Here is a 21,745-nt window from a genome sequence, read left to right on the forward strand (position 1 = left end):
AACAAACCCCTAGACGTATCACTGGAAGGGTTACTGATCTGAGGATTTTAACATTCTCACCACCATCGGTCAATTGTACACAAGGTCCAACCCGAAATTTGATTTCAGCTTTTAACCCAACCCTTCTGAAAGACACCTGTTGAGAGGTGCGGGGGACTGCCACACTGGGAGCGGTCGTTGGCAGTTAAGGGCCTTGCTTAAGGGCACAACTGCATGTAGGATTTCATACCAGCAACCCTCCTGTTGCCAGCTCACTTGGCGTTAGATTTGTCCCCCTTCGGACCCGAGATTTGATACCAGAAACCGTCCGGTTGCTCGGCCCTTCAAATGAGACCCATCCCCTCTGTAAAATAAATCATGCCTTACAAAGAACAGTGACGCCACCTGTTGGCAGTATGCAGTCATTACGGTTGAAGCACAAATACAGAAAGCCAGTCATCTATTGGAGAGAAGAAACACAGAACTACTAACAGCTAAAAGCAGCAGGTGGTCCGTGGGGTAAAGAAATCACCTTCCCGGTGTTGACAAGCATGGAAAATCGTCGGGAAATTGACGGACCGCGTTCCGTGGTGAGAGGCGATACGACGCCTAGCCTCTACTTTGGAAGTTCACTCTGCCATCGTTTGCTCTGGCGTTTCCGCTCTACATGAACCAGACAGCAGACTGATCAGTGTATCATGTCTTTTATTAATTAACCACCACGTAAAGTCTAACATCCAGAACAGACTAATCAATCCAGCACAATCAAACCCAACTGCATCACATCTCATAATTCATTTTTAAAAAACGGTCCAAAAATGTGATTTAAAAAAAAAAAAAAAAAAAGTTCATATCAAGCCTTTTATTTGGTATACAGATATTCATATATTTATACAGTATATAACACATGTGCCACTGCAAAGTCAGACAAACTAATCATCTTTTAAGGAACAAAAATAAAGATAAAAATAATGAGAAACTTCAGAGGAATACAGTGAAGCGTGTCGTCGTGGTAACAATGACCAACAGGAATGATGAGGTAAACTGCCAGGCAGAGAAACTAAACAAAAAGCAACTAGTTCAGGCTACAGAGAGGCAGCGGAGTGGCATGGGCCCTTAAGTGTCAGCTACATGTGGATACCCAAGTCTAAACACACAAATACATGATCGGAGACTAACTAAAAATACAGTCTCTCATACACACAAACCCAACGCTGGCACATACCAGCGGACAGGAATCATACGTGTGGACATTGGCTTGTGCGCACACACCCACCCACCCTCCAGCGGGTTCAGCTGAGGGACATCCAGAGCTAGAGAGACACAAGGGGGGGGGGGGGGGGGGGGCTTGACCAGAGGGAATGGAGTGTGAGGATGAAGAGGACAGAAGGGAAAGAGGGCTAAAGGAGAGATGGAGGGCAGAGTTAGAGGAGGCTGAAACACTTCAAAAAGAGATTGAAAGTGGAGTGAGGGGCAGTAGTTACAGGAGGAAAAGAGATGCAGGGGAGGGATGGGGGGCAGGGGAGGGATGGGGGGGGGCAGTGCTAAAACTGTTTGACAGTCAGAGTGGTTGTCTCCCCCTGGTGGTCACTCTGAGTCTCGCTGGACCTCAGAGGCATCAGCCCGACAGATGGGACACGTCCTGTTAGCCTGGAGCAAGAGACAACCAGAGAGGGAGACATAGTCCGTTAACATGCAGGGATGACTTGATCATTACAGGAGAACTTCAGATTTTATATATATATATATTTATTTATTAAGAGGGCGCTTCAGTTGGATCAAGAACTAGGTATGAAGACAGAAGATGTTTCACAGTATTTAGAAACGTGTGTTTGCCAACTACACAGAAAGAAACGTTAAAAGCAACATGAAAAAATATATATTTCGCCAACCTTGGCTTTATACCTGTTCAGATAACACTCCAGCTGGAGTGTTGTTACCAACTCAGAAGTAAACTGAACAAAAATATTAACGCAACATGCAAAAATGTTAAGAGTTAACTGAGTTACAGTTCATAAGGAAATTGGAAGAAATTCATTAGGCCCTAATCGATGTATTTCACATGACTTGGTATACAGATAGCTTAAAAAATATAAAAAAAGGGCCGTGGATCAGGAGTCCAGTCAGTAACTGGTGCGACCATCGTTTACCTCAGGCAGCGCGATACATCTCCTTCGCATCGAGTTGATTGTGGCCTGTGGAATGTTGTCCAACTCTTCAAATGTTGTGAAAGGTTGCTGGATATTGGCGGGAACTGGAACACGGTCATACGCGTTGATCCAGAGCATGGAAGAGCTGACACCTTTTTCAGCTTCCAGGAATGGTGTACAGGTCCTTGCGACACGGGGCCTTGCATTACCGTGCTGAAACATGAGGTGATGGCGGCAGATGAATGGCACGACAACGAGCCTCAGGATCTCAGCACGGTATCTCTGTGCTTTCAAGTTGTCATCGATAAAATCCAATTGTGTTTATTCTCCGGATGTGGAGGTCCTGGGATGGCGTAGACGTGGTCTGCGGTTGCGAGGCCGGGTGGACGTACTGCCAAATTCTCAAAAACGATGTTGGAGGCAGATGATGGTAGAGAAATTAACATTAAATTATCTGGCAACAGCTCTGGCGGACATTCCTGCAGTCAGCACGCCAATTGCACGCTCCCTCAAAACTTGAGACAGCTGTGGCATTGTGTTGTGTGACAAAACAGCACACTTTAGAGCTGACTTTTATTGTCCCCAGCACAAGATGCACCTGTCTAATGATCATACTGATTAATCAGCTTCTTGATATGCCACACGTGACAGGTGGATGGATTATCTTGGCAAAGAAGAAGTGGTCACTAACAGGGACGTAAACAAACGTATCTCTCTCCAATTTTAGAGCAGATGCTTTTTGTGCGTGTGGAACATTTCTGGGATCATTTATTTCAGCTCATGAAACATGGGACCGACACTTTACATGTTGCGTTTATATTTTTGTTCAGTGTAGTTGATTGTGCTTCGTGAAATACTAGAGCGTGAGACTCACCCGGAGCCACTTGTCGACACACTTCCCGTGAAACTCATGACTGCAGGGCAGAACTCGCAGCAGCTGACGAGACTCAAAGTCACTCATACACACCACACACCTGCAACACAACGTCATTACAACATTTCAACAAAACCACCAGCTGTATACTCGGCGAGGAGGATAGCATCATCGGTTCTGGTAGGTCCAGGGGAAGTACTCACAGCGTCTGTTCTGATTGGTGGTTGTTGGGGTTGAACCTATAGGAAGGCAGCTGCTCGATGTCTCCCTTAGTCAGTCCTCTGAGTTTGGCCTCTCCCAGACGCTCGGCCAGGTTGAGAAGAGCCTCGTAGTTCTCCACCTCGCCGTCATCTACGTCCAGCTCCAGGCTGATGGCAGGGCCTGTAGGCTGGACTGGCAGCATAGAGCTGACAGACAGGGAGAGAAACTCACTTAACTACAGACACTGCGCATACACAGCTCATGTGACAGAGTACAAAAGAGCTCGACTGTATTCGCACAAATACGCTATGCCATAAGAGTCGGCTACTTCCAACCAATAGGGCAGAGTCTCCTGATTATCTAAGCTACAACACCCATGAGGTAGAGCTAGAGATGAATGATGACTTACAGGAAGTAAGGCAGGAAACTGGGGTGGTAAGGCGAGGGTGGCAGTGGCTGCTGCGAGCGGTAGCGTCGTCCTGGGATACGCCGTGGCATGAAGTTAGGATACGACTGAAAGAGAAGGGAGAAATAATTACTGGATTTCATATGACCAACTGAAAAAACATCCAACACAGGCCTTTTAAATAAGTTACAAGATAATGATGCAACAATCCCTCTGGTGTTGCATGAAAGGGTTACAAGGTAATGAGCAGAGGCAAGAGACACTCACCACTCCAAAGAACTCCTGTGGCAGAGGCTCATGGGAGAGGAAATGGAGCTGAGTGGAGTGGGGGGACAGGCCGGGGTGGGCCGCAGGGGGGTAGTGTAGACCCGCCCCTAACGACAAGTGCTCCCCCAACAGCTCCACGTCATTCTCTATCCTCTGTAACGGCTAGGGTAAAAAGAGCGAGAGAGATGTCATTAATGAGCTTCAAATGGCTTGTAATGCTAGACTGAACACACGCGTGTGCGCGCTCCCCCCCCATTTTGTAAAACCCTAGCGCCACTCACCGATCTGGCCTGCTGTGTGGGGTAGGATCCAAACTGTCCGGGCTGGGGGATGTGAGGGGGATGGTGGGCCAGGTGGGGAGGGGGCAGGAGAAAGGTGGGGTCACTGGAAAGCAGAGAGGGGAACGGGTAGGGCATGGGCAGATGTTGCACAGAGCACGTCTGCAGAACCTGAGAGAGAGAGCGAGAAATACCATATTACATTATGATTTCATCTCTCCTCTATACAAAGTGCATATGTTGCAGATGTTATAGCAAGTGCAGTAAAATGCTGGTGTGTGTTACTAGCTCCTAACAGGACAGTAAAATGCTTGTGCTGGTGTGTGTGTTACTAGCTCCTAACAGGGCAGTAAAATGCTGGTGGGTGTGTTACTAGCTCCTAACAGGGCTGCAAAATGCTGGTGGGTGTGTTACTAGCTCCTAACAGGGCTGCAAAATGCTGGTGGGTGTGTTACTAGCTCCTAACAGGGCAGTAAAAATGCTGGTGGGTGTGTTACTAGCTCCTAACAGAGCAGTAAAATTGCTGGTGGGTGTGTTACTAGCTCCTAACAGAGCAGTAAAATTGCTGGTGGGTGTGTTACTAGCTCCTAACAGGGCAGTAAAATGCTGGTGGGTGTGTTACTAGCTCCTAACAGGGCAGTAAAAATGCTGGTGGGTGTGTTACTAGCTCCTAACAGAGCAGTAAAATTGCTGGTGGGTGTGTTACTAGCTCCTAACCAATCCAAACATGACCAGTAACCCAAATGCAATCTATGAGTACATGCACCAAACATATATACTAGGAATGATATGCACAGCAGTAGATCTACTACAGTGAGCTGTCTAGAATCCAGGATAAATACAGTGGAGAAACAGTAAAGGAACCGGTCCTGAGTAGATACACAAAAGGCTCCAATTATTGACACCCACGACAAAGCTGCATTACGTACTCATGGATATGAACACACATACTGATGGAAAACAGGGTGGGAAGGAGGTACAGTGCCTTCAGGAAGTTCACCCCCCTTGACCTTTTCCCACATCGTCACTGGCCTACACACAAAACCCCATAATGTCAAAGTGGAATTTTTTTCACATTCTTTTTTTTGGAATTCATAAAAAATGAAAATACAACAAATTGTCTTGAGTCAATAACTATTCAACCCTTTTGTTTTGGCAAGCTTACATAAAAAGGTCATGAGTAAAATTGTGTGTTAAGAATTCACATAAGTTGCATGAACTCACTGTGTGCAATAGTGTTGAACATGATTGTTGTATTACTACCTCATCTCTGTAACCCACATACACCGATAATTGTGAGGTCCCTCAGTTTGAGCAGTGAATTTCAAACAGAAATTCAACCACAAAGACCAGGGAGGTTTTCCAATGCCTCGCAAAGGGCACCTATTGGTAGATGGGTAAAACATAATAAAAAAGTAGCCATTGAATATCCCTTTGAGCATAGTGAAGTTTTTAATTACACTTTGGATGGTGCTGCAACACACCCAATCACGACAAAGACACAGGCGTCCTTCCTAACTCAGCTCCCGGAGAGGTAGGAAACCATTCAGCGATTTCACCATGAGGCCAATGGTGATTTTAAAACAGTTAGAGTTTAATGGCTGTGATAGGAGAAAACTGAGGATGGATCAACATTGTAGATACTCCACAATACTAACCTAAATGAGTGAAAAAGAAGCCTGTACAGAATAAACATGTTCCAAAACATGCATTGTTTGCAACAAGACAATAAAGCAGTGGTTCCCAAACATTTTATAGTCCCGTACTCCTTCAAACATTCAACCTCCAGCTGCGTACCCCCTTTAGCACCAGGGTCAGCATACTCAAACGTTTTTTTTTGCCATCATTGTAAGCCTGCCACACACACACACAAACAATACATTCATTAAACATAAGAATGAGTGAGTTTGTCACAACCCGGTAACAAAGGGCTCTTATAGGACCAGGGCACAAATAATATAATAATCAATAATTTTGCTCTTTATTTAACTTTCTTACATAAAACCTTATTTGTTCATCAAATTGTGAATAACTCCACACAGGTTAATGGGAAGTGTGTGCTTGAAAGGAAGCACATCATTCTGCAATGTTGGGTTGTATTGGAGAGTCTCAGTCACAAATCATTTCCCACACAGTCCGTGCCTGTATTTTGTGTTCATGCTAGCGAGGGCCGAGAATCCATTCTCACATAGGTACGTGGTTGCAAAGGGCATCAGTGTCTTAAAAGCGCGATTTGCCAAGGCAGGATAGCGCAGCCCTATCCAGAAATCTGGCAGTGGCTTCAATTGAATTGAAATCATTCACAGAAGCGCTTGTTGCAATTTTGATGAGGCTCTCTTGTTCAGATATCGATAAGTGGACTGGAGGCAGGGCATGAAAGGGATAACGAATCCAGTTTGTGTGGTCCGTTTCGAGAAAGTACCTGCGTAATTACACACCCAACTCACTCAGGTGTTTCGCTATATCACATTTGACATTGTCCCTAAGCTTGAGTTCATATGCATACAAAAAAAAACATACAATGATGGAAAGACCTGTGTGTTGTCCTTCTTAATGCAGACAGAAAAGAGCTCCAACTTCTTAATAATTGCCTCAATTTTGTCCCGCACGTTGAATATAGTTGTGGAGAGTCCCTGTAAATCCTAGATTCAGATCATTCGAGAAAAATTGGTCGCCCTGATAGGCCAGTCATGTGAGAAAAAAAAAAATCGGCACCATGCAAGTGGTCAGACAAGTCAAAATTGTGGTCAGTATAGGAGGACTTTAACCTCGTCTCTCAATTTTAAAAAGTGTCAATACTTTGCCCCTTGACAACCAACATCTCAGCACCCCCAGCAGCAACTTGCCCAAGCCCCACCCCTGCTTCTCCTTCACCCAAATCCAGACAGCCGATGTTCTGAAAGAGCTGCAAAATCTGGACCCCTACAAATCAACTGGGCTAGACAATCTGGACCCTCTTTTAAAATTATTTGCAGATATTGTTGCAACCCCTATTACAAGCCTATTTAACCTCTTTCGTATCGTCTGAGATCCCCAAAGATTGGAAAGCTGCAGCGGTCATCTCCCTCTTCAAAAGGGAGAGACACTCTAGACCCAAACTGTTATAGACCTATATCCATCCTGCCCTGCCTTTCTAAAGTCCTCGAAAGCCAAATTAACAAACAGATCACCGAACATTTTGAATCCCACCGTACCTTCTCCGCTATGCAATCTGGTTTCCGAGCGTGTCATGAGTGCACTTCAGCCACGTTCAAGGTCCTAAACGATATCATAACCGCTATAGATAAAAGACGATACTCTGCAGCCGTATTCATTGAACTGGCCAAGGTTTTCGACTCTGTCAATCACCACATTCTTATTGGCAGACTCAATAGCCTTGGTTTCTCTAATGACTGCCTCGCCAGGTTCACCAACTACTTATCAGATAGAGATCAGTGTGTCAAATCGGAAGGCTTGTTGTCCGGACCTCTGGCAGTCTATGGGGGTGCCACAGGGTTCAATTCTCAGGCCAACTCTTTTCTCTGTAAACATCAATGATGTCGTTCTTGCTGCTGGTGATTCTCTGATCCATCTATGCAGACGACACCATTCTGTATACATCTGTCCCTTCTTTGGACACTGTTAACTAACCTCCAAACGAGCCTTAACACCATACAACACTCCTTCCGTGGCCTCCAACTGCTCTTAAATGCAAGTAAAACTAAATGCATTCTCTTCAACCGATTGCTGCCCGCACCCGCCCGCCCGGCATCACTAAATGGAAGGTTTTGACTTATAATATATGGATAACTACAAATACCGAGGTGTCTGGTTAGACTAAACTCTCCTTCCAGACTCACATTAAACATCTCCAATCCAAAATTAAATCTAGAATCGGCTTCCTATTTCGCAACAAAGCATCCTTCACTCATGCTGCCAAACATACCCTTGTAGAACTGACTATCCTACCAATCTTTGACTTCGGCGTTGTCATTTATAAAATAGCCTCCAATACTCTACTCAGCAAATTGGATGCAGTCTATCACAGTGCCATCCGTTTTGTCACCAAAGCCCCATATACTACCCACCACTGCAACCTGTATGCTCTCGTTGGCTGGCCCTCACTACATATTTGTCGCCAAACCCACTGGCTCCAGGTCATCTATAAGTCTTTGCTAGGTAAAGCCCCGCCTTCTCATCTCACCATAGCAACACCCACCCGTAGCATGTGCTCCAGCAGGTTTATTTCACTGGTCATCCCCAAAGCCAACAGTTCCTTTGGTTGCTTTTCCTTCCAGTTCTCTGCTGCCAATGACTGGAACGAATTGCAGAAAAAAAAGAAAATCTGACACTTGAGTCTTATATCTCCCTCTAACTTTAAAGCATCAGCTGTCAGAGCAGCTTACCGATCACTGTACCTGTACACAGCCAATCTATAAATAGCACACCCAACTACCTCCTCCCCATATTATTACTTACACTCTTGCACCCAAGTATCTCTACTTGCACATCTATCACTCCAGTATTAATGCTAAATTGTAATTATTTCACCTCTATGGCCTATTTATTTGCACACACTGTACATAGATTTTTCGATTGTGTTATGTTTGTTTGTGTGTAACTGTGTTCTTGTCGTCGCACTGCTTTGCTTTATCTTGGCCCGGTCGCAGTTGTAAATGAGAACTTGTTCTCAACTTGCTTACCTGGTTAAATAAAAGGTTAAATAAAAAAATATGTAGAATAAAAACAACGTACAGAAGTGCGCTGGAAAAGCGTTACATGGTCGCTGCCCATATCACTGCATGGTGCAGAAGATTCACGAGAGTTCAGGGGCCTTGCTTTAACAAAGTCCTCTTCGGTGGATGCTGCAGTGTACCCAAGTGGCCTCGGGAGCAACTGCTTGCACGCGCGTTACCACTCCACTAGGTCATCCTGTCATGGCTTTTGCGCCATCAGTACAGATACCAATACATCTTGCCACCAAAGTCCATTTAATGTCACAAAGCTGTCCAGTAGAAATATCATATATATATATATATCATGTTATCCTGGCTTCCAGAAGAGGATGTCTTCCTTAATTGACCCGCCATAAATGTAACAGACGTACCAGGAGCTGTGCCAGGCCCACCACGTCTGTTGACTAATCCAGCTGTAACGCATACAATTCACTGGCTTGTATGCGAAGCAGTAATTGTTTCAAAACATCTCCTGCCATGTCACTGATGGGTTATGAAAGTGTTGTTTGATGAAGACATTGTCTGTATAGTTTTGGCCTTTACCCCCAGCATTGTCCCAGCAGCAGCAAGAATGAAGTCCTCAACAACAGTATTTGGCTTGCCCGTCGTAGCCAATTGGTAGCTCACCATATAAGACGTTTCTAGCCCCTTCACATTAATGGTATCTGTTGCTTTTATACATGTCTTACTACTCAAAAGTAGTCTTTATTCTATATTTTCAAGCAAAGTAGTGGCTGCATCATGTTATGGGTATGCTTGTAATCATTAAGGAGTGGTAAGTTTTCCAGGAAAACCTGCTTCAGTCTGCTTTCCACCAGACACTGGGAGATTAATTGTATTGTTCTGTTAAAAGGTCAAGGCCAAATCTACACTGGAGTTGCTTACCAAGAAGACAATGTTTGACTGGTAGAGTTCATTTTGACTTAAATCTACTTGAAAATCCCTGTCAAGATCTGAAAATTGTCTAGCAATGATCAACAATCATTTTGACAGAGCTTAAAGAATAATGGGCAAATATTGCACAATCCAGGTATGGAAAGCTCTTAGACTCAACCAGAAAGACTCAAAGCAGTGATTTATGCCAAAGGTGCTTCTACAAAGTATTGGCTCGGGTGTGAATACTTATGCAAATTAGATATTTATGCATTTTCAATATAATAATAATAATCATATTTCTAAAAACATGTTTTCACTTTGTTATTATGGGGTATTGTGTGTAGATGGGTGAATTATTTTGTGTTAATTTTGCAATCGGGCTGTAACAACAAAATGTGGAATAAATCAAGGGGTATAAATAATTTCTGAAGGCACTGTACATGAAGTAGGCATACGATCAGTGTCAAGAGTATCAAAGAGATACACAAGTCAGACAGTCAGGCTAGTTGAACTCACAGATGGAGGGACACTGCAGACAGGGTAGTGCTGCCCACTAAAGACCACCGAGCATGCTGGGAGCTGCTGGGGGGCCGAGTGGGAGGGCAGGCCGGGGGGGCCGCCAGGGGGAGAGACTGGGTACGACACCTGAGCAGAAGTCAAAGGTCAGAGTTCAAACAACCACACTACCTGAACTCCCACGTAGAAGGATTAAGGATTACCCTAATCAAATTCAATAATGCTTTATTGACAACTGTAAAAAGCAGCTTCCTGTTTCCTCACTGACCTGGTCATGGAGGTCCAGCACCATACTGCTCTGCTGCTGAGGGGGGTGAGGCTGGGGGTGAGGGTGCATCAGCCTGGGGGACAGGTTAGCAGGGTGGTGGAGGGGGCGAGGGGACAGGTTGGGGGGGTGGTAGGGGCGTTCCTCAGGCTGGTTATAGGGGTAACTCTGAGGGGGGACGGGGTGGCGGTAGTTCTCATCCTGAAGCCCTGCTGAGAGGCTGTGGTGGGGGTGATGGTGCGGGTTGTGGTAATGGTGGTGGTAGTGGTGGTGATGAGGGTGGGGGGGGTGGTGGTGGGGGAGACGGTCACGGCGGCCTCGCTGGCGTCTCATTGGAGGACTGGGGGGGGAGAGAGAAATTCAGATGTCAGTCTCTTTCTACCAAACATCCTCATCACAACAGATGATGTCCTGAGGAAAAATTACTCTACAATGATGCTGAACCAATTGTAACATTTAACACACACACACACACACACACACACACACACACACACACACACACACACACTTACCTGCGGCGGTTGCGGACAGGAGTGTGGCATCGCTCTGGCATGTAGTGTGGGTGTGGTCTGCGACTGGGTGGGGGTGGGGCCCAGGTAGTGGGGGTGTGGGGTAGCTCCCAGGGACGAATGGGAGAAGATGGGGTGGGGGGAGGGGCAGAGCTTAGATCTATCATAGACTGCTGGGAAAGACGCTGTCGCTTAGGGCTAGGACTGTCCTCCATCTACAGAGAGAGAGCGAGAGAGGATACTTTTTTTTAAAAGTAGAACCGACAGAACTACTTTGCAGATATTAAAACAGAATTATACATCAAAAACACCAAATTCACAATTTTATGAACAAAACGCAAATTCATAAGGTTTAAAAAATATGGAATTTTTAGCAAAATAGGACCTGACGCAGAGTAGGGTACTGTTGGCAGAATAGATGGATGCAGTTTAATAAAAATGCACCATTACATTTCTTGGTAGTCCAACAAAAATTGCTCTCTGGTCATAAATCACAGCTGGTACATTGTTTGCTGCTTACAGCCATTCATACAGATACACGGTTTCAGGTAAATCAATATTTGACAACAACAAAAAAAATAAGGCAAAATGAAGGCCAATACAATCAAACAAGCGGGGGCATCACAAGTCTATCATAACGTGGCTAATAGGCTAGCTTATCTATTCATGTAGCCATTTATTTAGTAAGCTAAAAGCACAGAGGCAAGCAAGCTAACTGTTGGAAGGATGTCAAGTCACCAATGAGTGGGTGAGTGGCCAACTTCCCCCATTTTTCAATGGCTGCAGCTAAAGATATTGGTGTCATTTGGTTAGCTAGCAAGAAATGTGAATCATTTGGCTAGTTAGCTAGGCTGAACTTAAAAACGACGTATCCATAGTTCGCATATCTCTCGGTTGTAAAATGTATTTGGCATCGATCAAACGGGCTGGAAAGTTCCCATTGAGTTGTCAAAACCTGGGTTGGGACAGGCATGCATTGGCAGGCAGGCTACTATTATTCCCCATAATTTATCAGTGCAATTTTGACAGCCAAATACAAGCTGAGAAAGTTTGAGTGGGTTTGTCCACTGTTAGCGTTAGATTTAACCTCATCTTGTTCTGGCTAACAGTTGTTGATCTAATAGTCAAAGGGAGGAAATCCCTTCCTGTTCATGGTTTGATCAATAGGACTGTACATTTCCCAAATGGAAGACTCTGTGGTATTTACATACAGTACCAGTCAAAAGCGGACACCTACTCATCCAAGGGTTTCTTTATTTTTTACATTGTAGAATAATAGTGAAGACATCAAAACTATATGGAACCATGTAGTAAGCAAAAAAGTGTTAAAACAAAATAGATTTTATGTTTGTGGTTCATCAAAGTAGCCACCCTTTGCCTTTGACAGCTTTGCATTCTCTCAACCAGCTTCACCTGGAATGCTTTGAGAATATATGCTGAGCACTTGTTGGCTGCTTTTCCTTCACTCTGCAGTCCAACTCATCCCAAACCATCTCAATTGGGTTGAGGTTGGGTGATTGTGGAGGCCAGGTCATCTGATTGAGCACTCAATCACTCTCCTTGGTCAAATAGCCCTTACAGAGTCTGGAGGTGTGTTTTGAGTCATTGTCCTGTTAAAAAGAACACAAAGTCCCACTAAGTGCAAACCAGATGGGATGGCGTATCGCTGCAGAATGCTGTGGTAGCCATACGGGTTAAGTATGCCTTGAATTCTAAATAAATCATGACAGTGTTACCAGCAAAGCACCCCACCACCACCTCCTCCATGCTTCAAAGTTGGAACCACACATGCGGAGATCATAAGTTCGTTCACCTCTGCGTCTCAAAGACACAGCGGTTGTAACCAAAAATTTGAGGTTTTGACTCATCAGACCAAGGACAGATGCCCAACGGTCTAATGTCCATCGCTCGTGTTTCTTAGTCCAAGCAAGTCTCTTCTTATTGTTGTCCTTTAGTAGTGGTTTCTTTGCAGCATTTAACCATGAAGGCCTGATTCATACAGTCACCCCTGAACAGTTGATGTTGAGATGTGTGTTACTTGAATTATGAAGCATTTATTTGGGCTGCAATTTCTGAAGCTGGTAACTAATGAACTTATCCTCTGCAGCAGAGGTAACTCTGGGTCTTACCTTCCTGTGGCAGTCCTCATGAGAGCCAGTTTCATCATAGCGCTTGATGGTTTTTGCAACTGCAGTGGAAGAAACTTTCAAAGTTCTTGAAATGTTCCGTATTGACTGACCTTCATGTGTTAAAGTAATGGACTGTCATTTCTATTTGCTTATTTGAGCCGTTCTTGCCATAATATGGACTTTGTATTTTATCAAATAGGGCCATCTTCTTTATACCACCCCTACCCCAACACAACAACTTGGCTCAAACGCATTAAGGAAAGAAATTCCTGAAATTAACAAGGCACACCTGTTAATTTAAATGCATTCCAGGTGACTACCTCATTAAGCTGGTTGACAGAACACCAAGAGTGTGCAAAGCTATCAAGGCAAAGGGTGGAGACTGAAGAATCTTAAATATATTTTGATTTGTTTAACACTTTTTTGCTTACTACATGATTCCATGTGGTATTTCATAGTTTTGATGTCTTAACTATTATTCTTAAACTTGAATGAGTAGGCGCGACCAAACTTTCGACTGGTACTGTATGTGCAAAAATCCAGTCAGGTGTATTTTGTGGCTTTTGGCAAATGCTTTCTAATGATCTAAAGTCGTGCTGTTGCTACTGCCTGTAAACAGTCTAGTTCAAAGTGAGTGATGGCACGCCCTTGTGGCAAATGGCTTATTTGCATATAGGCCTACTGTAGCTCTGATTGGCTATGGTGCTACAATCTGTGTAGCCTGGATAAGACTGCCATTTTTATTTGGTTTTATTTACTGCACTGTCTTAATTGTCCAAATGCACAGACACTTTCCCACTCTATATTGCTATAGAATGTAAACACAAATGCCTTACTCTACATCATTCCCAAACATTCTATGAAAGTTTGACACAGTGAAAATGACCATATCTATGTGCCCTCTAGACAGAACATGTTATAAAAAATGTAAAAGCATCATATTTACATATTTTTTTACAAGATTTCATGCTGCTAAAACACTGTCAGTTCCACGTTAACACCATGCTACAGCATTCCAGCTGTCCTGGTACTAGGTGTAATAGGGAAAGGGAAATATACTCACCTTGTCCCGCTCATCACTGCAGACGTTATCAGGGTGGAAGTGAAGGACACCTATAGGCCAGAGAGAGAATAACAGGAGGGTCAAACCAGGCAGTAGGCTATACAAAGACTCAAACAGACCTGGACGGGCCTGGTTAACATATACAGCAGCAGTCATGCTCCTTTTAACCCTCTCTGCGATTACCATCTGTAGAGAAAGTAGCAGCCCAAATTATATTTAAACTTTGAGGGAACATATACACACTTGGTATAGCTGGATAAAGTCTGCTCAGTCTAGGTCTGAATGTGTCTTAGTGGCTTTGAATGGCCTGGTTTAAAAATCAGACAATGTTCTGTCTTCCACTGACAAGAGGGAGAACCATGCTCTCGACAACGTAACAATCTCTCCGATCTCACATTTAAAACTACCCCCTCTGCTGCCTCACAGACACACTACAATATTACAGACACACACTCCAATCTTTCACAGGCAGATGCCCTTGAACTGTGCTGACGGAGTTTCCTGAAAACCAAAAACACCCCCTCCCCTCTCCCACCCCCAACTAGCCCCCCTCAGTCTCTTCAGAAAAAAAAAAACAGATCGGAGAGCGCTCCTCTCCCAGCGCTCCTCTCCCTGCGACGCCACAGCTCTATGAAGTCGGGGGAGACTGACAGCTCAAAGAAGCGCAGCCAGTGGCAGCAGAACAGAAAAGAGCAGCCAGGCGACTGGCGCTCAGCTCCGACAGGGAGGGACACAGAGATCCAGACACTGAGCCGTGTGATGTGCCACAGGGGAAGGATTGGGCCGGGTTGGGTGACGTTTGCCAGGTTATATGGGCCTTCGTCCTAGTATCTGGGCCTCGGTACAGAAAGGGCACTTATTTGAGCCAGTGGCAGCATGATTCGTACAACCCTGGCTCCAGGATTGAGCCACAAGGCCAAAACATGCAGTCTGTCTGTTCGAGCTCAGACCGAGGGAGAGAAACAGTGGTGAAATGAAGTCCCATATTCAGCACCTCCAAATCCAGTAGACACATTCCCCTGAAAGTAATGTTAAGAGGCGTGACATGCCAAGAGCTCTGCTCACAGCACACTAAACCAAATACGCTGTAACCCACACACACACACAGTATTCAAGAGGCATCTGCTTAGAGCAGGGGAGGAGGATCAAACAGCTGGGAGATACCGAATTTCAGTCATACCCATAAATCCCTCTTTGTAGTGCGTCAGTGTGTGTTGGCAAGTGAGCCTAATGTGTGTAGGTTTGTGTAGCCTAATGTGTGTAGGTTTGTGTAGCCTAATGTGTGTAGGTTTGTGTAGCCTAATGTGTGTAGGTTTGTGTAGCCTAATGTGTGTAGGTTTGTGTAGCCTAATGTGTGTAGGTTTGTGTAGCCTAATGTGTGTAGGTTTGTGTAGCCTAATGTGTGTAGGTTTGTGTAGCCTAATGTGTGTAGGTTTGTGAGCCGCACAAGTGTGGAGCCAGGTGTGTCTGTGCGTGCACATATTCCTCTGTGTGGGTTATTTATTAGGTCCGGATGGCGGGCAGAGCTATTACAAAAGCTCTTCATTAAAAGCTTGCATTCATTCATATGCCTTTCTGCCTCGAGGTAATCCAGTCTGTTCTAATGGTATGTTTCCTCAGAGCAGTGTTTTCATAATCTCCGGCTGTCGGCTGAACAGCCGATAACAGACTCATTGTCAGCCAGCTACTTTTTCCACTTCATAAATTAACTAGGCTTCTTTCCATTTAAAAAGTTTCAATTCGCTAGTCAGAGAAGTCTGTATAGCCTTCTCCTGCTAGAATGAACGATACGCAACTTCTATGGATGAATGATAGGACGGGGCCTGTCAATCACTAAGTCTAGCGATAACAGGGAACCACTGCTGTTTTGTCAGTCTGCTGTCTGTCCCGAATCTCGGCACCCGTGTTATTTTTGTGCGCTGGAGTTGGCTGCAGTCAAATGTATTATTTTTCATGGAGGGAGCGCATGATGCTTCATCTCCTGTGAGAGTGAATTTACACATCCCACATCATTTACGGTTATTTGAGCAAACAGTTTACATTTCAAGAGTTTTTAAAAAAGGTGTAGAACTGACTGAATAAAGTCAATCTCCTATATCCCATTGCTAATCCTAAATCCAGTGGTGGTGGCGATATCGTGCCGGGGGCGGCACAGGGCACCTGCACAAAAAAAAAAAAAAAATAAAAAATAAAAAAAGTTGGAATAGTGACATTTGCATAATCTGTTTTCTATCGCTCATTTGCACGTCATGTTAATGATGTCACCGTAATGGACTGTGGTTCAATTAACCTTGTTGTAGTGGGCGCCCTGATTCTAGTTTGTGAGCTAGGCATGCTACTGCCTGGGATGGTCTCCCACTCAGAAGTACGAGATGGAGGTGGTGGGGGGGGGGGGGGTAGGTTGACTTCAGGTCTCCCCACTGGAAGCCCTAGGTAGAGAGAATCTATCAAATAGCGCACTTCTAACTTAATTAGGGCCAATTTCAAGTTTTCATAACAATCGGAAATCTGTATTTTTGGGCGCCGATTTTGCCGATTAAAAAAAACAAAAATGTTATACCTTTATTTAACTAGGCAAGTCAGTTAAGAAAACATTCTTATTTTCAATGACGGCCTAGGAACGGTGGGTTAACTGCCTTGTTCAGTGGCAGAACGACAGATTTTCACCTTGTCAGCTCGGGGGATACAATCTTGCAACATTACAGTTAACTTGTTCAACGCTCTAACCACCTGCCTCCCGTTGCACTCCACAAGGAGTGCCTGTTGAGCAAATGCAGTAGAAGCCAAGGTAGGTTGCTAGCTAGCATTAAACTTATCTTATAAAAAACAATCAATCAATCATAATCACTAGTTATAACTACACATGGTTGATGATATTACTAGTTTATCTAGAGTGTCCTGCATTGCATATAATCGATGCAACGCTGGGGGATGATTTAACAAAAGCGCATTTGCGAAAAAAGCACAATTGTTGGACGCCTGTGCCTAACCATAAACACCAATGCCTTTCTTAAAATCAATACACAGAAGTATATATTTTTAGACCTGCATATTTAGCTAAAAGAAATCCAGGTTAGCAGGCAATATTAACCAGGTGAAATTGACACTTCTCTTGCGTTCATTGCACACAGAGTCAGGGTATATGCAACAGTTTGGGCAGCCTGGTTCATTGCGAACAAATTTGCCAGAATTGTATGTAATTATGACATAACATTGAAGGTTGTGCAATGTAAAAAATAATATTTAGACTTAGGGATGCCATCCGTTTGATAAAATACCGAATGGTTCCGTATTTCACTGAAATAATAAATGTTTTGTTTTCAAAATGATAGTTTCCGGATTTGACCATATTAATGACCAAAGGCTCGTATTTCTGTGTGTTATAACTAAGTCTATGATTTGATAGAGCAGTCTGACTGAGCGATGGTAGACCGCAGCAGGCTCGTAAGCATTCATTCAAACAGCACTTTCGTGCGCTTTGCCAGCAGCTCTTCGCAAGCACAGCGTTGTTTATGGCTTCAAGCCTATCAGCCTAATGGCTGGTGTAACCGATGTGAAATGGCTAGCTAGTTAGCAGGGTGCGTGCTAATAGCGTTTCAAACATCACTCGCTCTGAGACTTGGAGTAGTTATTCCCCTCTGCAAGGGCCGTGGCTTTTGTGGAGCGATGGGTAACGCTGCTTCGAGTGTGGCTGTTGTCGATGTGTTCCTGGTTCGAGCCCAGGTAGGGGCGAGGAGAGGGACGGAAGCTATACTGTTACACTGGCAATACTATAGTGCCTATAAGAACATCCAATAGTCAAAGGTATATGAAATACAAATGGTACAGAGAGAAATACTCCTATAAATACTATATTAACTACAACCTAAAACCTCCTACCTTGGAATATTGAAGTCTCATGTTAAAAGGAACCACCAACTTTCATATGTTCTCATGTTCTGAGCAAGGAACCCAAACGTTAGCTTTTTTACATGGCACATATTGCACTTTTACTTCTCCAACACTTTGTTTTTGCATTATTTAAACCAAATTGAACATGTTTAATTATTTATTTGAGGCTAAATATATTTTTATTGATGTATTATATTAAAGTTAAAATAAGGATTGTTGTATTTGTCATTATTACAAATTTAAAAAATTAAAATGGCAGATTAATCGGTATTGGCTTTTTTGGTCCTCCAATAATCGGTATCGCCGTTGAAAAATCATAATCGGTCGACCTCTAGTACTAACGCAATTAGTTGTGCAATTTAGTTTGTGTGTTTCTTGTTTGAAGTACAATCGAATGTATGCACTCACTACTGAGTCTCTGGATAAGAGAGTCTGCTAAATGACTAAAATGTAAATTAGAACGTACCAGAGCCAACCAAAATAGAGCTTGTTCTAAAAAGAAAAATGTAATGACGTGCGTCCTCTCTAATGCCCAGGAAGCTCCGGTTCAAAACACCCATTAGACAGCTTTGCAAGCGTAATGTCAAAATACTTTCATTACTCACAAAATAAGGAGTTTCACAAAGCAACCATCTACATTTAGTCCCGTCACAGCCAATATATACATCCCAAAAATGTCTAAATATCTATTTTACAAGCAACCCAAAAATTGCCTCTCCAATGTATTGAGCTGGTACTGTATATGCAGTAATCTATTCTACTGTATTTTAGTCAATGCCACTCCGACATTGCTCATCCTAATATTTGAATATTTCTTAAAAATTATTTTACTTTTAGATGTCAATCAAATCAAATGTATTTATATAGCCCTTCTTACATCAGCTGATATCTCAAAGTGCTGTACAAAAACCCAGCCTAAAACGCCAAACAGCAATCAATGCAGATGTAGAAGCACGGTGGCTTGGGAAAAACTCCCTAGAAAGGCCAAAACCTAGGGGAAAAAAACAGGCTGAGGGGTGGCCAGTCCTCTTCTGGCTGTACGTCGACAGATGTGTGTATCGTTAGATATTACTGCACTGTTGGGGCTAGGAACAAGCATTTCGCTACACCCACAAGAACATTTGCTAAATATGTGTATGTGATCAATATAATTTTATTTGAGCGGTTGTTGACATCTGACCTGTGTGGGACAGTAATTAGTGATTCATGCATTGGAGGTGTGGAATATTTAAATTCTCCAGTTGCTTGGAAAATTGTCAATTTTTGGAAGTCCATACTGCCTGTAACATGGGTGTAAATAAAGAGTTGCACAGCAAAACTGCATATTTTGTGAGTAACAAAATTACTTTTTACATAACGGGAGTTTGAATAGGAACTTCCTGGGTTTTAAAAAGAATACGTCGACATCTCTAACGCAAGTGGAACCCACAACACTACTGGGTAACACAGATTGAATTCCCTGTATATAAAAAAACTACATTGCGAAGCGCAAATAATGAGCGTCTATTCTTGAAATCAATTTGGGCTATCAATTCAAAAACATACCCCCACGTGCTAATTTACCATGTCCAAAACTGTCTCATTCAGCTCCCATTTGTCCAAAGCTCCCATAAAAATGCTCTTTGAAATATATGAATGTTGTTTGGAAATGTAGGCAATTTATTGATCAAACAGGCAGTTCAGGCCTTTCACAAAAGCAGTGAGGATGCTACTAACAGTTTCTGTCCATACCCCTCAGTCACCTGACTACAGACAACACTGGATGGATGAGAAAATATTTTCAGACAAACAGCTAGAACCCTGAAGATGCATGTTATACAGCTAAGAGGAACACTGCACTGTTTACATGTCAAGCCCGACACCTGCTAAATTGCATGGTACACTCATCCATGCACGGGGTGTGATGTATCAAGATGAGTAGGGAAAAGGGAGGGAGACGTTGAAGCTTACCAGTGCCGGGGTGTCTGTGTGCTCCATGCGAAGCGTGGCGCTGCGCCCCGCTAGACAGGTAGTTCCCCTGGGTGTGCTGGTTCTCTGTATAGCTGCGCGCCGTGTGCGGAGCCCAGCCGGTGTTGGTCTGTTGCGGGTAGTTCACCCCGATCCCTCCGCTGGCATTCATGTTCCCGTTGTTGATTGCGTTATTGCCGTTGCCACTACCGTTCATGCCATAGTGAAAAAAACCTGACCGTGACCGCGACCGAGTCCTCGGGGGGTCCATGGCTGAAGGGGGCGGTGGTAGGTGGACGTAATGGAGGTATCTGGGCGAGATGGAGGTTTGCCGTAGCCTACTTCCCTCGCCTTGCTATCTTCGTAATCGGCCTGTTCTGGAGTCTCTTCCTTCGCACGAAACGCTCGGTTTGGGGCGTAGGTACAACTGGAAGCAGCGGGTGTTCGAGCCGTCCTCTCTACGGTCGTTCGTGCACAGTCTCTTGGTCTGTGTTGCGAGTCGCCGTCAGTCAAAAACGTTCCAAATATGGATTTATTATTTTATCCCTATAGGAGGTCAATTTGGTATGTTAGTTTGTTCGGTCATAGCAATGCACATAATGAAAACATCCAACAATCCAGATAGGTACATAACACAAATATTTAGTGTATGCATCTGGGCTGTACCCGTTTCGGTTTTTCTATTGTCTCATATGAAGCTTGCCTGCCTACTACTGGCTTTCTAGCTACTCGTCAGTGAGAAATGACACACGCTCGCCAGAGTTCCACAATCAGTTACACTATTTGATGGTTGGATAATGTTAACGCACACCTGATATTAAAGTAAATAATATTACTACAACTGTAGCTACCTAGCCAGCAAACGAACTTAGGTAGTTGCTATTTAACGTTAGCATATTAGCGGGCTAGTTAACGTTAGCTAATAAACTACAGCTCAGAAATGCAGTTTGCTAACGTTAGATACATTTGTAATATTCCCCATTTCCCACATTTACAATCGGTAACCCTCCACAAATTCTATATGGCAAACTAGCTACGTTTTTTTGCTACTAAATTGTTAGCTAAACCCGTCGTTGTCTACGTTAGCGAGGTTATTGCTAACAGGAAAGCTAACGAGCTAGAAAAACAATTTAACTAGCTAGCGGCCGATATGCGTTGCTAGAATTTCTGCTCATTGTTGGCAACCATGCTGCTAACCTTTTCAGGCGGTGTTGGTTGATCCCAGATAGAAGCGGCCGAATGCCTTGTCTGATCTTCAGAGAATGTTGGTCTTCGTCAGATTTAAATCCCCACCACGCATTGTACATTCACTGTTGAAGCTGGTGATGTTTTCTCTGTAGATGTCAGTGTGGAGCGTAAGTGGATATCAATCAATGGGGATGTTAGCATCTCTGGTCAGACCACTCTAATCGAGCACAGAAATATCTGAAGACGCATTTCTTGCGATGTGCAAAAATCATCAGACTCCCCGAGTACATTTATTTGAGCATTTTTTCGATATAAAACGAGTGGTGTCTTTTCAGGCCATATTATTGATTATCCCGACAAGAATCGATCACTGCGTTGATTAACTATGTCTGGTAAGCGAGGGGGAGGAACCAACCAAATAAATAATGTAGTAGTCTTGTTTCAGTATTTGGTATTGTGAACGAATCGCTATAAAGAAAATAAAGACA

General features: G+C 43.8%; 1 protein-coding gene across 2 annotated transcripts; it reads right to left on the reverse strand.

Annotated features, from left to right (window-relative positions):
- Window positions 1-667: 667 nt before the first annotated feature.
- Window positions 668-21,624, reverse strand: LOC110504155 (E3 ubiquitin-protein ligase RNF38). Of its 2 annotated transcripts, XM_036969607.2 has the most exons (12): window positions 21,267-21,624; window positions 20,073-20,615; window positions 14,232-14,281; window positions 11,043-11,254; window positions 10,531-10,867; window positions 10,263-10,391; window positions 4,159-4,326; window positions 3,878-4,039; window positions 3,614-3,717; window positions 3,207-3,410; window positions 3,004-3,103; window positions 668-1,629 (listed from the first exon to the last, which is right to left on the reverse strand). In XM_036969607.2, the coding sequence occupies exons 2-12, from the start codon at window positions 20,338-20,340 to the stop codon at window positions 1,567-1,569; spliced, it is 1,797 nt and encodes a 598-aa protein (XP_036825502.2). In that variant the 5' UTR covers window positions 20,341-20,615; window positions 21,267-21,624; the 3' UTR covers window positions 668-1,566. The 2 variants fall into 2 exon arrangements, with proteins under 2 accessions (XP_036825502.2, XP_090075791.1); XM_090219665.1 differs by having other exon boundaries at window positions 20,073-21,474.
- Window positions 21,625-21,745: the final 121 nt, after the last annotated feature.

This window comes from Oncorhynchus mykiss, chromosome 25, assembly GCF_057628025.1.
Source record: "Oncorhynchus mykiss isolate SJ-2025 chromosome 25, ASM5762802v1, whole genome shotgun sequence".
In the NCBI taxonomy this organism is placed as follows: Eukaryota; Metazoa; Chordata; class Actinopteri; order Salmoniformes; family Salmonidae; genus Oncorhynchus; species Oncorhynchus mykiss.

Coding starts and splice junctions, on each gene's coding strand:
- LOC110504155 (XM_036969607.2), bottom strand. CDS start 20,340: ATGGACCCCCCGAGGACTCGGTCGCGGTCACGGTCAGGTTTTTTTCAC. Junction 3,718..3,877: donor CACAGGAGTTCTTTGGAGTG/GTGAGTGTCTCT, acceptor CTTCTCTTTCAG/TCGTATCCTAACTTCATGCC. Junction 3,104..3,206: donor CACCAATCAGAACAGACGCT/GTGAGTACTTCC, acceptor GTTGTGTTGCAG/GTGTGTGGTGTGTATGAGTG.